Source organism: Giraffa tippelskirchi, chromosome 5, assembly GCF_054371585.1.
Source record: "Giraffa tippelskirchi isolate mGirTip1 chromosome 5, T2T-mGirTip1v1.2.pri, whole genome shotgun sequence".
Classification (NCBI taxonomy): Eukaryota; Metazoa; Chordata; class Mammalia; order Artiodactyla; family Giraffidae; genus Giraffa; species Giraffa tippelskirchi.
This window is the reverse complement of record NC_137279.1, coordinates 57,349,723-57,366,603: the sequence shown is the minus strand read 5'-3', so window position 1 is coordinate 57,366,603 and position 16,881 is coordinate 57,349,723. Positions and strand designations below refer to the sequence as shown.

Below are 16,881 nucleotides of genomic sequence, written 5' to 3'. Positions count from 1 at the left end.
CCTAATACTAATACAATATTGTAAATTAACTATATTTCAACTAAAAAATATTTTCAAAGGAGTATAACCAAGTCTATTCATTATAAAATGAATTACAGAACGATCTGATCTCATTCAAAACATTCTAAGTAAGATATTCTTTATTCAATGATGCAAAAGAAATTCTTGGAGATCACTGACTACTAGAATTCCTCAGATTCTCATTTGCTGTGGAATCTAGGAATGAACAGACACATTTCAGCTGCATTTCACCTGTTGTTCAACTTTATGTTTGAGAAAGTTAGTGGAAATTTTGTTTGTTTCACTGCTCGTCTTGGGTATACTTGGAGGAAAACGTCTTGTGAGAAAAACAGGAGTAGAAATAGTTTTCAACTAGAAATCCAAAACCCAGCTTCCAGCTCTAGGGCTAAAGGCTGATGGCAACAGTGAACAAGTCCCTTAACCATTCTGTGCCTGTGATAATCTCCTATCACAGGGCCCTCATAAGGATAAAACGCAATTTGTGAAAGAACTTTGCAAAGTCAAAGCAGTTTATTATTCTAAAGTGTTTTAGCGGTATAACACTGCAGTCGAACCCTAAATTTAACCCTGACATTTTAAGTTCTCAGGGGACATCCCATGCACATCTCATCTGAACTAGAATGGAACGTTCAAGGGACAGAAACTGGTAGGTTACTCCTATTCCAAAAAAGAAGGGAGGTAGGAAGGCCAAGTCTCCTCCACTTTTAAACTTCCAGAAGTCTAGATTTCTGGGAATTGATCTTCGAAAACACCTGGTACAATCTCGCAAATTTAAAAAGGAAAATGAGGAAATAATGTCTATAGTAAGATAGATTCTTCTGTAATCCTGGTCTTGTCAACAGTCAACGAAGAAATGAATTGCTCCGGGCGTATAGAAAGCTTTTCTCCTACATTATTGTGGCGTAGTAGACAAGCAATCAGCAAGCATTGACTGTATTCCTTCGCAAATCTTTAGCACACACTTCCACGCCTTCCTTAAACTTCGTCCATCCCAGGAACGAAAAGAGAGCAAGGCCTAAAGGTTTTCAGATCATCCATCACAACTCCCTCCCCCTTCCATTCCAGGTCCAGCGGCCCCTGGCCATCACACCCTTTCCGGATCGCCCATCCCCAGGGCGGCCAGCCTCACCAGCTGTTCCCGGCGGCTGGAGCTCCGATCGGTTGGCGCCCGGCGGCCCCGAACATTAACGACACCCAAGAGCCTGGCCTCGAGGCTCAGGCCCGAGAACAGACTCCAACTACCGCACCACCAGCGACTTCCCAGGAGCAGTTCAGCATTTTGAGCTGAGCTTCCGGAAGCCGACAGCAGGCGGAAACCGGAAGCTGGGAGCAACCATTAGTTCTCCTCCCCCCTCCACTGCTTCTTTCTCTGAAAATCTCCTCTTTTTTCCTCAAAGAAGGGAGAGGGACCAATAATTTGAAATCTTTAATTAGCAAAGTTTCTTAGTTTTTCTTTCTGGTGTTCCGGAAACTGAAAGAGTGTGGGGGAAAAAAATGTGAAGTCAACGAACGTTGAATCCCCGGGATCGGTGGAATGGTTTAGCCCGGTTGCCTAGGAGACCGAGAGTAACTCCAGAGGTGCAGCGGGCGAGCGGAGACTATGGCCACGTTAGCCAGGCTGCAAGCCCGGTCGAAGAGTATAGCACAGCAGTACTACTACAGGAACAGGTAGGGCATCAATTAGGCGAGCGCAAAAAGGCCTGGCTTCACCCCCGGCCCGTTACTCCTCAGCAGGAACGTCCTGTGAATTCATTGCCTAACTCACCGAGTACCACTCATTTCTCTTCCTCGTTGCTGCTGCTGCTGCTAAGTCGCTTTAGTCGTGTCCGACTCTATGCGACCCCATAGAAGGCAGCCCTCCAGGCTCCGCCGTCCCTGGGATTCTCCAGGCAAAAACACTAGAGTGGGTTGCCATTTCCTTCTCCAGTGCATGAAAGGGAAAAGTGAAAGTGAAGTCACTCAGTCTCGTCCGACTCCCAGCGACCCCATGGACAATAGCCCACCAGACTCCTCCGTCCATGGGATTTTCCAGGCAAGAGTACTGGAGTGGGGTGCCATTGCCTTCTCCGGTCTTCCTCGTTGGTAGACTGCAAACAGAATCATGAATTTTTGAAAGTGGTGTTAGCATACAGGGGGCTTCCAGATGCAGGGGGCCATGTTATCATCTGGAGATAATTTAAGTAAAATTCCAGTAGAAATAAAATTGTACGGTAAGTGTTTTCCTTTGACATCGTCACGCCATAATGGAATGAAACCTGTGTCCTCTTGTGGAAAGTCTGATGGCCTCACTGGGCTCACCCTGTCTCCTTAGCTGGGTGAACGCGGAGTGTCCCCCATCTACCTCCATTATGTCACGAATGTCGCTGAACTCAACTGTTCTATGACTCACTTGTCTTCCCAGAGTGGCAGTATGTAAACTACTCTGACAGGATAATCAATACCAATTTGTCAAGAGGGCTGAAGAAGACACTGGCGGCCCTATCCATCTCTCTACACCTAAACATCTTACAAAAGGTTCATTTGAACAATGGTCTTCTGGAAGCAATGCCTCAGGACATTTTCTAAGCTAAGAGAAATTCCGAAAAAGTGAAAAGGACATTGGTAGAATATAGTGACATACCAGACCAATGGAAAATATGCCCAGAAGACAATCTTGCTGAGCTGTTCTTATTCTAACATTTATCTCACCTACTACATTCTGGGGCTTCCCTTGTGGCTCAGCTGGTAAAGAATCCACCCGCAATGCATGAGACCTGGGTTCGATCCCTGGGTAGGAAAGATCCCTTGGTGAAGGGAAAGGCTACTCACTCCAGTATTCTGGCCTGGAGAATTCCATGGACTCTATAATCCATGGGGTCTCAGAGTCGGATCCGACTGATTGACTTTCACTTTCTTTCAGTACATTCTTAGAGTACCTTGTGCCTCTTTTACAGCACTTACCACAATTTAATTTTACATTCCGGTTGAGATACTATATGAGGGATATAAATATCATCCCTTTTTAAACTAGAAGTAGAGGTTTTGCTTATCATTGTTTTTGTCTTCAGTGTCTGTTTTACTTCCTGACACCTAATTGCTGCCCAATGATTATTTGTCTAATAATTCAATAAATAAATCTTTCACTCAGTCATTGGTCCTGGTTTACCTAAAGGTACTAAAAAGAGCTAAACATAGAAATTGTGTATTATCTGTTATAGGTAAATTATGTTGAAGGTATGTATGACATATGTATGTATGTATGTTAAAGGTATATATGAAGATATGTATGACATACATATCTAAAAAAAATAAATTTCATCCCTCTGATGTTCACAACCTAATGTGAAATATAGACATTTAAAAGATACATACAATAGAGTAAGCATAAACAGGAAGGGAAATGACTAAAATTTTTTAAGCACTGATTGTACACTGGGCATTGCACTAGGAACTTTTCTGTATAATAATCATTTGGTTTTCACAGATTTACAAGTTAATGTATTAATCTGTATTTTTAGAGCTTGAGAAGAGTGTTCTAGAAAAGCCTGATGAAGTGTCACAGAACTGCGAGCAGACATAACTTTTTCTACAGATTTCAGTGTTAATCCTTGTCCCCATGTCCTGGCTTTTGACAATATGTACATTTTCCCGAAACTGGAGGTTGCCTGGGTAAAAAACTAGGGCTGTACAAAGGCCATGATAAGAATAGGCTGGCTTTTCTTCTATTTGATTTATTATTAATATTAATATTTTCAATATGAATGAAAGCCTTTAAAGAAGGAACTGAAATTCCCAAGTTTGCCTAGTTAAAAAAAAAAAACAAGGTATTGAATAGCATAGAAGAAAAACGCATATAAAATGTTAACATATGAAAAAGTCAACAGGTAATTTTCTTAAGAAATTGTTTTCTTTTCCCCTATGTTATTGACCAGATCAGTTCTTTGCAAACTTCTGTGTACATCAGAATCTCCCGAGGGTCTTCGTAAAATGCAGACTCTGATTCTGTGGGTCTCAGTTTTGGCTAGCATGTCTGCATTTCTCACATAGATTCCTGTCAAGCCCCATTTTGCATAAAAAGGGAGACATTGTAAAAAAAAAAAAGTAGTGTATGAGCCTATCATTTAATTCATAAACATCTCTACAAGTTGTATATTTATTCCTTCTTTATACAAGGCAAAGAAAATGAGATTCAGACAGATTAGTAATTTGTATGAGGTCATACAGCTAAGTCTCAAAACCAAAAGCCCAACTCTAAGGTCTATGATCTTCACTACCACCCTAGCCAAGATTTTCTTTGCACCACACTAGTTTTGTTGAATTAAGGGGCATGAAGCACCAAGATCCGGAAGTACAAATGGCCTAAGCACATGGATGGCCAAATCTGTTATCATATAGGCAACAGAGCGGGAGGAAACCATTTTAATTCTTCTTGGCTTGTTTTAATGTCTTCCTTCTTTGTTGATAACAAGATAGTGGCAAAGTGTTTAACAGCTGGCACCAGATTGCCTCTGAAGTTGAAACACAACTTTGTTGGGAAAAATAAACTGTAACTAAGTGCTTAGATTAGCACCTAAGTCCTCCAGGGCCTGGGGGTCCACTGAGGAAGATACAAGCTTCTCTGCCTAACAGAGGGGAAAGATTTGGAACTCTAAGAAGTGAGATGTATGATGTGTGCTAAGTTGTTTCAGTTGTGTCTGACTCTGTGCGACTCTATGGACTGTGGCCCACCAGGCTCCTCTGTCCATGGGATTCTCCAGGCAAGAATACTGGAGTGGGTTGCCATGCCCTCCTCCAGGGAGCTTCCCCCACCCAGGCATCAAACTGTGTCCTTGATATTTCCTGCATTGGTAGCCGGGTTCTTTACCACTAGCGCCACCAGGGAGAAGTATGGTAGTAGCTGATACCATGAGAAAGCTAGGATTATGGATAGATTTGTACATTATCAGACCCACTCAAGCCCTCTGGGAAGTTGCTCCGCTAGAAACGTTTTGTGGGTGTTCATATTTGGTGGTCTACTCATCAAAGAGGCTGAAAATCCTGTCTAGGATGTTACAGGGCAGCACGAAGATAATGCCCAGTTGTTATATGTCTAAGTATTGGCATTTTTTTTTCAACTTTCACTGTTACTTCCTAGTTTCATTTCTAGTCTTCCAAACTACTGAGATTTCTTTGTGACTTATTGATCATTTATACTCTCCTACTTGTGGAAAGAAGAATTTGGGATACGTTCATTAATCATAGTTCATTTCCCCCATATCCTTATTTAATGTGTCAAATACTAAATAGGAATGAGTTCAAAATGTCCCTCTTCCACTGAATTCCACTGAGTTTCCACTGCGTGGTATATTTTTATGTCATGTTATTTAGATTATATATGTGTTCTAGTGCATATCTCTTCATTATTGGCTCTATAATTTTTTTTTGGATGTGCAAAATGTTACATCTTTGAATCCCACTTGAAGTTGCTAAAAATAATTTTTATTATTTCTTTGAGCAAATTTAATGCAGTAACATACAACTTGTAACATTAATATTGAGCCTCCTTTATCAGATACGAGTTAATGATATTGTTTTGTGTATTTCTCTTTACAAGCAGCACTTTTTAAGGTTTTAAACAATTAGAATCCAGGAAGTTTGTGATGGGTTAAGTTAATTTCTTTTTTTAATTTAATTTTTCATTTTATGTTGGAGTATAGTTGATTTACAATGTTGTGTTAGTTTCAAGTGTACAGCAAAGTGATTCAGCTATGCATATACATACATACTGATATAAAGCCATCACCCTATGTTAAGCTACTTTGTAATTCTTGTCCTTCTCTGTATAAGCTATGTCTCATGTATAAGCTATGTTTTATTTTATTTTAGATTTTAACATTGTTCAGAAGAAACTTATTTTTTAACATTACATTTCTTATGAGAACTTAGTGTACTCCACTTAGATTCTCAGTACTATGTTTATGAATTCAATATTCACTGAATTAATTAAATTCACTGTCAGAGCACCTACTGTGTGCTAAGGACTGTTCCAGGTATTGAGGATATAGCAGTAAACAAAAAAGTCATGAAGTAAAACATAAACTAACTTACATATAATGTTTTGTCTTAGGATGATTATAACAGCAAAGAATAAAGCAGGGTAGGCAAAGATTGAACTAAATATCCGGTTTTAAATAGAGCAAGCTGATGAGGCTCCTCTGATCAGGAGATATTTGAACAGAGTCCTAATAAAAGTGGATGAGCAGGCCTGCTAGGTAGAGATCGGAGAGATGTTACAGCCTTTAGGAGCTATAACATTAAGTGCTATAGCCCTGTTGTCAGAAGCCTGCATGTATGTGTTGCAAAACAGTGTTGGAGGCCAGATCATTTGGGGCTTTTAAGCCACAGTAAAGATACTGGATTCTACCCTGATTAAGGTAGGAGGTCACTGGGGATTTTTGATAGAGGAGTGACTTGATCTGACTCTGTCTATAAAGAAAACTTAGACTTATTTTTGGATTGGATAAAGCATTTTGATTTCTTTTTTTTTTCTGTTTTCCTTCTCCAATTGCATCATTTATTAGTTTAACTCTTCGTGACCTCTTTTGCTTGTTATGAAAATTTCAGTCAAATTTGCTTATATAAAAAAAAAAATAACGTTTGAAACAGTTTGAAACTGTATGTGGACTTCCCTAGTGGCTCAGACAGTAAAAGAATCTGCCTGCAATGCAGGAGACTCAGGTTTGATCTCTGGATCAGGAAGATCTCCTGGAGAAGGGAATGGCTACCCACTCCAGTGTATAGTTTTCTAAGGATATATAAGCAGAAATTAACCTAATAGATGTCAAAATATCTTTTAATTAATTTAGCTGAAGGGAAAAGTGCGTGTAGGGGAATACAGAGAAAGCAGGTGCTCAGGAAGAGGGCTGGAAGTTTGGTAGAGACACTATAGTGACCAAGTGGTCAACTGTCAAATTTCCAGGTCTGATCTCACCCTCTTAAATGGGTCATGCGGACTGCATGAGGCTAGAGAGGAGGGAGTAAAAAGAGAAATAAATGGTATTGAATATACGCTATGTGCTGAGAACTCTGTAAAATACTTTGACAAATATTATGTTGATTTTCACAATAATCATATGAAGTGATTTTTTTTTCCTACTTTACAGTGGAGGAAAATGAAATCTTTAAAGTGTAAATTACTTGTTCAGTAAGAACAAAGATCTAATGAAGTCTGAACTATCTCAGTCCAAAGTTATACTTGGATTACTTGCTGTTTAGTCGCTCAGTTGTGTCCAGCTCTTTTATGGCCCCATGGATTGTAGCCCTCCAGGCGCCTCTGTCTATGGAATTTCCCAGGCCAGATCGCTAGAGTGGGTTGCCATTTTCTTCTCCAAGGGATCTTCCCAACCCAGGAACTGAACTCGTGTCTCCTGCATTGCAGGCAGATTCTTTACTACTAAGCCATCAGAGAAGCCATGCTTGGAGTATGGGGACTTTAAATCAAGTCCCAGCATGGAAGTAAGTACATCAAATACATGAGGTCTAACCTGCCTTTCTAAGGTCAATTGGAGGAAAGGAAAACACCTGGTATGGCAAGTACTCTCCAGTATAAGACCAGTGATTAGAGTGGACTTCATTACCTTGTGTCAACCTAAAGTATAATGTTCTTTAAGTTGGCCTGATCCTGGAATCCATTCTTCCCATGAACTTAATTTGTTTCTAACTGCAACATAGTCAAAGGTTCCTGACTGCCTTCTTAGTCTAATTACTTGGTTTGGTGTCCTTTTCTTTGGACAATCATCGTGGTCCTAGTAACCTACATGGATAATAGCTTAATCAGATAGACATTAGTTCCTTCCTCTGATTCTAATTAATTGCTGTTTGTTTCTGTTCAGTTCATACTGTATTCTGACCAGTGACATTTAGCAAGGCTTCTGCCAAGTATGCAAGGATGATTTATGCCAGAATGCAGGAAGAGTTAAAATCCTAATTCTGTGTCACTTTAGACTTAAACTTAAGCTCTTAAATTTATGCTCTTACCTTACTTAAACACTTTCGATATCAGTTTTCTCATCTGTGAAAGAGACAATAGTACCTATTGACATGTCAGCTAAGAAGAGTAAATAATTGTTTGGCAGATTAGTTAACACCCAGTAAATTCATAATATTATAGGCAGTCACAACAGGAGGGCAAAGGATAAAATGATCTACTCAGAGTATACGATCAAAGGATCATATGATCTAAGATCAAAGTAGATCAAAGGATATATGATCTACTCAGTGGGTATAAAAAAGGCAGTTGATAAATTTAGTATCTGCTTCTGAGTATTTGTCCTTTCTTTATAAAAATTCTTAACATTTTGATATATACATTTAATGAAATACAAAAACCATAAGTGTTTTGCCAATAACTTTTACATATATGTATATCTGTGTAACCATTACTCAGATAAAGTTCTTAAGTGTTTAAAAAATGTTTGTAAATGAGAAATAAAAGGAAATGTGCTTAGTGATAAAGAATATGTTTCTAAAACCAATAGCCAACATCCTGTGTATTGATGAAATACAATATAGATTTCATTCAAAAGCAAGAGAAAAATGCATATTGATTCACTATTTGGAACTTTTTTTTCTGGAAATAGTAGTCAATACTGTAATGAAACAAAAAAATGAGTAAGTATGGAAAGGGAAGGAATAAAATTTGCTTACAGATCATGAAATTATAAAACTGAGAAGATGTAAAATAATCTACTATAAAACCATCTTGTAAATAAGATGAATTTGGTAAAGTGTCAGATTAGAAAGCAAATTTTTAAAAAATCAGAAATTTGTCTTGGTACCAGCAGTAACTAAATGGACTTAATATCAGACTAAAATGTTTCAAATAAAAGATCAGTGAATTTGAAGATATACCAAATATATATTACTTGGTAGAGTGTTCTGTAAATGTCAATTAGATCAGCTTGGCTGATAAATGTTCATGTTTTGACAGCTGTCTTATCAATTATTCAGAGACATGTTGCAATTCCCCACTATAATTCTGAAACTAAATTTGTCTATTTCTCCTTTTCGTTTTGCCAGGTTTTACTTCATGTATTCAGATGAGAATATCTTTCCTTTTCTCCTTTGCTTTTCGCTTCTCTTCTCTTCCCAGCTATCTGTAAGGCCTCCTCAGACAGCCACTTTGCTTTTTTGCATTTCTTTTCCATGGGGATTTTCTTGATCCCTGTCTCCTGTACAATGTCACGAACCTCTGTCCATAGTTCATCAGGCATTCTGTCTATCAGGTCTAGTCCCTTAAATCTATTTGTCACTTCCACTGTATACTCATAAGGGATTTGATCTAGGTCATACCTGAATGGTCTAGTGGTTTTCCCTACTTTCTTCAATTTAAGTCTGAATTTGGCAATAAGCAGTTCATGATCTGAGCCACAGTCTGCTCCCGGTCTTGTTTTTGCTGACTGTATAGAGCTTCTCCATCTTTGGCTGCAAAGAATATAATCAATCTGATTTCGGTGATCAGCAAAGGAGAAAAGGAAAAGGAGAAAAGGAAAGATATTCTCATCTGAATGCAGAGTTCCAAAGAATAGCAAGGAGAGATAAGAAAGCCTTCCTCAGCGATCAGTGCAAACAAATAGAGGAAAACAACAGATTGGGAAAGACTAGAGACCTCTTCAAGAAAATTAGAGATACCAAGGGAACATTTCACACAAAGATAGGCTCGATAAAGGACAGAAATGGTATGGACCTAACAGAAGCAGAAGATATTAAGAAGAGGTGGCAAGAATACACAGGAGAACTGTACAAAAAAGATCTTCACGACACAGATAATCATGATGGTGTGATCACTCACCTAGAGCCAGACATCTTGGAATGTGAAGTCAAGTGGGCCTTAGAAAGCATCACTACGAACAAAGCTAGTGGAGGTGATGGAATTCCAGTTGAGCTATTTCAAATCCTCAAAGGTGATGCTGTGAAAGTGCTGCACTCGATATGCCAGCAAATTTGGAAAACTCAGCAGTGGCTGCAGGACTGGAAGAGGTCAGTCTTTGTTCCAATCCCAAAGAAAGGCAATGCCAAAGAATGCTCAAACTACCGCACAATTGCACTCATCTCACATGCTAGTAAAGTAATGCTCAAAATTCTCCAAGCCAGGCTTTAGCAATACGTGAACCGTGAACTTCCAGATGTTCAAGCTGGTTTTAGAAAAGGCAGAGGAACCAGAGATCAAATTGCCAATATCCGCTGGATCATCGAAAAAGCAAGAGAGTTCCAGAAAAACATCTATTTCTGCTTTATTGACTATGCCAAAGCCTTTGACTGTGTGGATCACAATAAACTGTGGAAAATTCTGAAAGAGATGGGAATACCAGACCATCTGACCTGTCTCTTGAGAAACCTGTATGCAGGTCAGGAAGCAACAGTTAGAACTGGACATGGAACAACAGACTGGTTCCAAATAGGAAAAGGAGTACGTCAAGGCTGTATATTGTCCCCCTGCTTATTTAACTTCTATGCAGAGTACATCATGAGAAACGCTGGGCTGGAAGAAACACAAGCTGGAATCAAGATTGCCGGGAGAAATATCAATAACCTCAGATATGCGGATGACACCACCCTTATGGCAGAAAGTGAAGAAGAACTAAAGAGCCTCTTGATGAAGGTGAAAGAGGAGAGTGAAAAAGTTGGCTTAAAGCTCAACGTTCAGAAAACTAAGATCATGGCATCTGGTCCCATCACTCCATGGGAAATAGATGGGGAAACAGTGGAAACAGTGTCAGACTTTACTTTTTTGGGCTCCAGAATCACTGCTGATGGTGACTGCAGCCATGAAATTAAAAGACGCTTACTCCTTGGAAGGAAGGTTATGGCCAACCTAGATAGCATGTTTAAAAGCAGAGACATTACTTTGCCAACAAAAGTCCGTCTAGTCAAGACTATGGTTTTTCCAGTGGTCATGTATGGATGTGAGAGTTGGACGGTGAAGAAAGCTGAGCGCCGCAGAATTGATGCTTTTGAACTGTGGTGTTGGAGAAGACTCTTGAGAGTTTCTTGGACTGCAAGGAGATCCAATCAATCCATCCTAAAAGAGATCAATCCTGGGTGTTCATTGGAAGGTCTGATGTTGAAGCTGAAGCTCCAATACTTTGGCCACCTCATGCGAAGGGTTGACTCATTGGAAAAGACCCTAATGCTGGGTAGGATTGGGGGCGAGAGGAGAAGGGGACGACAGAGGATGAGATGGTTGGATGGCATCACCGACTCGATGAACATGGGTTTGAGTAGACTCCGGGAGTTGGTGATGGACAGAGAGGCCTGGCGTGCTGCAATTCATGGGGTCGCAGAGAGTCGGACACGACTGAGCGACTGAACTGAACTGAACTTCATGTATTTTAAAGTTTTATTATTAATTGCATATGCCTTTAATAATATCAAATCTGCTTGATAAATTAACATTTTTATCATTATAAGATGGTTCTCTTTATACATGATAATTTTCCTTATTCTTAAGTCTACTTTAAATATTAAAAATATATTTTAAGCTATGAAAAGCATTTGAAGAATTTAAAACATTATTGAGATGGCTTTCTTTTGTGTGTGTATGTGTATACAATCTCAAACTTACATTAAAGTTGCAATACGGTAGAGAGAGACTTCTTACAAAAACTAAGTATGGCAGAAAGCGAAGAAGAACTAAAGAGCCTCTTAATGAAAGTGAAAGAGGAGAGTGAAAAAGGTAGCTTAAAACTCAACATTCAGAAAACTAAGATCATGGCATCTGATCACGTCATGGCAAATAGATGGGTAAACAGTAGAAACAGTGACAGACTTTATTTTGGGGGGCTCCAAAATCACTGCAGATGGTGACTTCAGCCATGAAATTAGAAGACGCTTATTCCTTGGAGGAAAAGTTATGACCAACCTAGACAGCATATTAAAAAGCAGAGGCATCACTTTGCCAACAAAGGTCCATCTAGTCAAAGCTATGGTTTTTCCAGTAGTCATGTATGGACGTGATAGTTGGACCAAAGAAAGCTGAGCACCAAAGAATTGATGCTTTTGAACTGTGGTGTTGGAAAAGACTCTTGAGAGTCCCTTGGACTTCAAGGAGATCCACCCAGTCCATCCTAAAGTCCTGAATATTCATTGGAAGGACTGATGCTGAAGCTGAAGCTCCAATACTTTGGCTACCTGGTGCAAAGAACTGACTCATTTGAAAAGACCCTGATGCTGGAAAGATTGAAGGCTGGAGGAGAAGGGGATGGCAGAGTATGAGATGGCTGGATGGCATCACCGACTCAATGGACATGAGTTTGAATAAACTCCAGGAGCTGGCAATGGCCAGGGAAGCCTGGTGTGCTGCAGTCCATGGGATCGCAAAGAGTTGGGCACAACTGAGCGACTGAACTGAAGTGACGGAAATCGGGGTAGGTTGCAATCTGATGGCCCATTGCCTTCCAAATTCCTTTTCCACATAAGGACATTTTCTATATAATCGCAGTACTACCATCAAAATCAAGAAATTAACATTTGTACACTTCTACCGTCCAATCTTCAGACTCTATTCAAGCTTTGCCAATTGTCCCAATAGTGTTATTTATAGCAAAAAATCTTGTTTTGTCTTTTTATTTATCTTTAATATAGAATATTTTCTTAGTTTTTCTTCTGTTTTCATGACCTTGCCACCTGTGAAGATCACAGGTCAGTTATTTTGTGGAATTTCCCTCAGTTTAGGTTTGTCTAGTTTTTCCTCCAGTAGATTCAGGGTATGTACCTATGGCAGAAATATCATAGAAGTGATGCTATAGTCTTCTCAGTACATCCACCAGGTACTGTATCATTTTGATTCATCCAGTTACTGATGGAGTACATTTGGATATTATCATTAAGATTTTGTCTGCTAGGCTTCTCCACTGTGACATTCTTTTCTTTTTTTTTTTTTTGTAATAGGTATTTTTTAAAAGCAATTGATTTGAGGCTATAAATGTATTCTGTTCCTCTTCTAACTTTCAATTTACTTATTTTGTTATTTATATCATTATGGAGTCATGTGTTCCTATTTTAATCCATGGGTTAGACCCCATTACCCTTACCTATCTTTACGCTAGCATTATCCCAGATTTGTCTAATGTGAACCGCTTCCTTTTGTGTCCTGATCATGGTAATATTCTCCTGCTTTCTGACACACAAAAAACGTCGAGGCTAAGCTTTTACTTTTCCTGTGCCAAACCTGGGGTTATCTCATTTCTTCAAGGACCTCTTGTTTCTTTTAGTAGATGCCTGTGTCACTGGGGTTGCTGTTCTCAGGCCTTGTCAAATGGACAGAGCTAGAAAATATGTGTATACATGCATTGGCACCGAGTTTACGTCTATACTTTATCTAGATATCTAGCTGTTGATCAATCTATCCATTAATCCATCCATGTGGCTATTGAAATCCATGAGTTTATGTTAACAATTCTGTTTCAAATCCAGCACTACAGAGTTCATTCTAGTATTTTTCCCCCTTTTCTAACTGAGAAACCTGGCTCGTTATTTTTAATATATTCACTTATTTGAACAATCCCTCTTTGTATAATCATACTCCTGTCACCGTAACCACTTTCTCTTTTAGGGATCCCACCTTTAGCTCTGTGGGAGGGCTTCCTCTCCGTGCTGAACTGCCAGTTCCTGGCTCACTTGGATACCTTTTCCTCACTCTTGGTCTCTGATTCCCTGCGCTGGTGCCCTTCCACGTGTACTCCGTTTTCACCTTTCCTCAACACCCTAAAGCCACGCCTCTTCTCCATGGGAACACTCTCCTTACTCAGATGGGACATCATACCCCAGGCTGCCCCTCCGTGTGGATGCCCACTGTACCCCACACAAGCTCTGATACCCCACGCTGAGCCATGGGGTCCTGCCCTTTGCCGCACCCCACCACACAAAGATCTTTGCTTTCCTTGCCCATTGCTGATTTCTTTAGTGAAGAGAGAAGGAGGAGGAAGAAAAGTAAATATAAAATATTTTAAAAATAAACTAACAGTCTAAATCAACATGACAAGCTATGATAATTCCTACTCGATGATCTAATGCTGGACACTCCTGGCAGTCCAGTTATTAAAACTCCCACTGCTTTCACTACAGAGGGCCATGAATTCGATCCCTGATTGGGGAACTAAAATCCTGCATGCCATAAAACTGGAAAAAAAATTGCTTATGTATTAGCAACCCCTGATTCATTGGACTGTGAGGTAATAATAGTAACAAGAGCTATAATGTAAACTATTAATGAAAGTGAAAAGAATCTGCCTGCTATGCAGGAGACCTAGGTTCAATCCCTGGGTCAAGAAGATCCTCTGGAGAAGGGAATGGTTACCCTCTCCAGTATTCTTGCCTGGAGAATTCCATGGACAGAGGGGCCTGGTGGGCTACAGTCCATGAGATCGCAAAGAGTTGGACATGACTGAGTGACTAACTCTTAAACACACTGCCTGGCAGTCCAGTTGTTAGGACTCAGAGTTTCCACTGCTTTCACTATGGGGGGAGGATGGTGTGGGGGGCACAGTTTCAATCCCTGGTTGGGGAACTAAGATCCTATATGCCATGTAGCTGGAAAAAGAAAAAGTAATGCTAATGTGCTTACAACCTATGATTCATTGAACTTGTACCTTCTAAAATGTCCTATGTCTCATCATCCAGTAGTAACTGACCTTTTACTAGAAACATAGGTAATAATCAGAATCCAAAGTAGAAAATAAGCATAATTCTTGCATTTAAGGAGTTTGAAATCCATAAGACCTCATAGTGAAGTGATATGGAAAAAATAATCATTTTGCACATCAATATGTCTTATAACCATGCCATATCTTGCCTGCTGCTCAGTCATGTGAGACTCTTTGCAACCCCATGGACTGTAGCCTGCCAGGCTACTCTGTCCGTGGGATTTTCTAGGCAAGAATACTGGAGTTGTCAATACTGGTTGACAGCTAATATTGGAATTTTATTCCTAATGTCTAAAATAGCTGCAAGTTAAATGACAATAAGAAGCAAAGGGTATTGGGTTTTTAAACTAGCATTTATTCAATAGCTAAGGTCAGACTAGGCACAGTATTTTGATGTGTAAAATGCAGATTTTTTGCATATTAAGGAAAAATATTTAATCACACATTTTTTTCATTTTTTCATTATTGTCAGTTATTTTCTGGCCACTAATGATATATATGCACATAGTGTTATACAGGGTTATAATAGTTACTTCTAGTTGATGATGAAGTGACTGGAAACTTCCAGCTTTTTCTCAGTGTTTTATTAGATTCCTGGTAATACTTTTGGTCTTTCATCATTATTAATTCATTTAGTATTCATTGTGATAATACTGATCATAATAAATTTATTTCAAATTCATGTAGATGTCATATTTTATTCACAGCTATAGGATTTTCATTGTAATTTGGAACTAATTAATATACCATTAAAATAAAGTGTTACCCACATCTTTCATTTTAAACATAAAATGTCTAGCAGTTCATGACATATTGTATGAGTATGCAGCATCCCAGTGGTAACCCAAGTATCTGTAAATTTCATTTTTAAGCAGTTAAAAAATGGCAACAGAAAAATGTGTGTAGAAGTCAAATTTCAGCCCATAACTTAAAATTTAGCACTAAGCTAACTGCTAGTTATTTAAAAGCATTTCCCTTTAATTTAATTTAATGTATAGTTCTTATTAGTATATATATACTTTTAATTAAATGACTGTTTAAAAAACCCAGAGATTTTTAATAACTCCAAAAAGAAATTATTTAATCTTCCTTTTGACTAAGTATTATATGTTAATATTATTACTGGGAGAGTTTAAAAAGCATAAACTCAAGACAGATAAGGTGTTGCTTATCTTGTGTGATAATTACACATAAGGGGTAAACTCAAACTAATATATTAGTTGAAAAAAGTATTAGGCATATCTGTATACCCTATACTTTTTCTCTCTCCTTTGTAAAGGTAGTCGGCTGTTTATTGCTGGTGAAGGAGAGAATAATGTTTTCATTAATTTAAATAGAGTACAGTTGACCTTTGAGCTACATGGGTCTGAACTGCCCAAGTCCACTTATGTTCAGATATTTATTTCAACAAATGCATTCTACAATAATACACAATCCCCAGTTGTTTGAATGCTGGGAATGATTGAAGGTGGGAGGAGAAGGGGACGACAAAGGATGAGATGATTGGATGGTATCACCAACTCAATGGACATGAGTTTGAGTAAGCTCTGGGAGTTGGTGATGGACAGGGAAGCTTGGCATAATGCAATCACAAAGAGGTGGACATGACTGAGCGACTGAACTGAAATGAACTGAACTGATGTATATAGAACTGTGGGTATTTGGGCTGATGTAAGATTATGCATGGGATTTTTGACTGAGTGGGGTGTTGGTGCCCTGAACAGCCTCATTATCAAGGGTCAACCAGGTCTATTATAGGCATTTGAAATATTAAGGGTACGGAATCTAGAAAAATGGTACTGATAAACCTACTTGCAGAGCAGGAATAGAGACACAGATGTAGAGAACAGACTTGTGGACACGGAAGCAGGGGAAGGAGAGGGTGCGGTGAATTGAGAGAGTAGTATTGACATATATACACGACCATCTATAAAATAAATAGCTAGTGAGTAGACACTATATAGCCACTATATAGCATCAGGAGCTCAGCTTGGTGCTCTGTGATGACTTAGAAGGGTGGGATTGGGGGGTGGGCTGGGAGGGGAGCTTTAGAGGGTGGGGATATATGTATACATATAGCTGATTCATGTTGTCATATAGCAGAAATGAGCACAACAATGTAAAGCAGTTATATTCCAATAAAAAATTTTAATGGTAAAAAGGGTTAAATAACCATGAAAAACCATTTTATCTATTATCA

The 16,881-nt window shown here is 39.0% G+C and overlaps 2 protein-coding genes across 20 annotated transcripts in view; one reads left to right on the top strand and one right to left on the bottom strand.

Moving 5' to 3' along the window:
* Window positions 1-1,328, bottom strand: part of GPATCH2 (G-patch domain containing 2) — a 199,897-nt gene extending 198,569 nt beyond the window's left edge. For all 4 annotated transcript variants that reach the window (XM_081491682.1, XM_081491684.1, XM_081491683.1 and 1 more), the window contains exon 1: window positions 1,151-1,328. In XM_081491682.1, the coding sequence (XP_081347808.1) occupies window positions 1,151-1,206 (56 nt within the window). In that variant the 5' untranslated portion in view covers window positions 1,207-1,328. The remainder of the gene's footprint in view (window positions 1-1,150) is intronic.
* Window positions 1,329-1,585: 257 nt separating this feature from the next.
* Window positions 1,586-16,881, top strand: part of SPATA17 (spermatogenesis associated 17) — a 307,877-nt gene continuing 292,581 nt past the window's right edge. For all 16 annotated transcript variants that reach the window (XR_014054082.1, XR_014054083.1, XM_081491687.1 and 13 more), the window contains exon 1: window positions 1,586-1,689. Coding sequence is in view for 8 of the 16 variants with exons in the window: in XM_081491687.1 (XP_081347813.1) it covers window positions 1,622-1,689 (68 nt within the window). In the remaining 8 variants the exon portion in view is untranslated. The remainder of the gene's footprint in view (window positions 1,690-16,881) is intronic.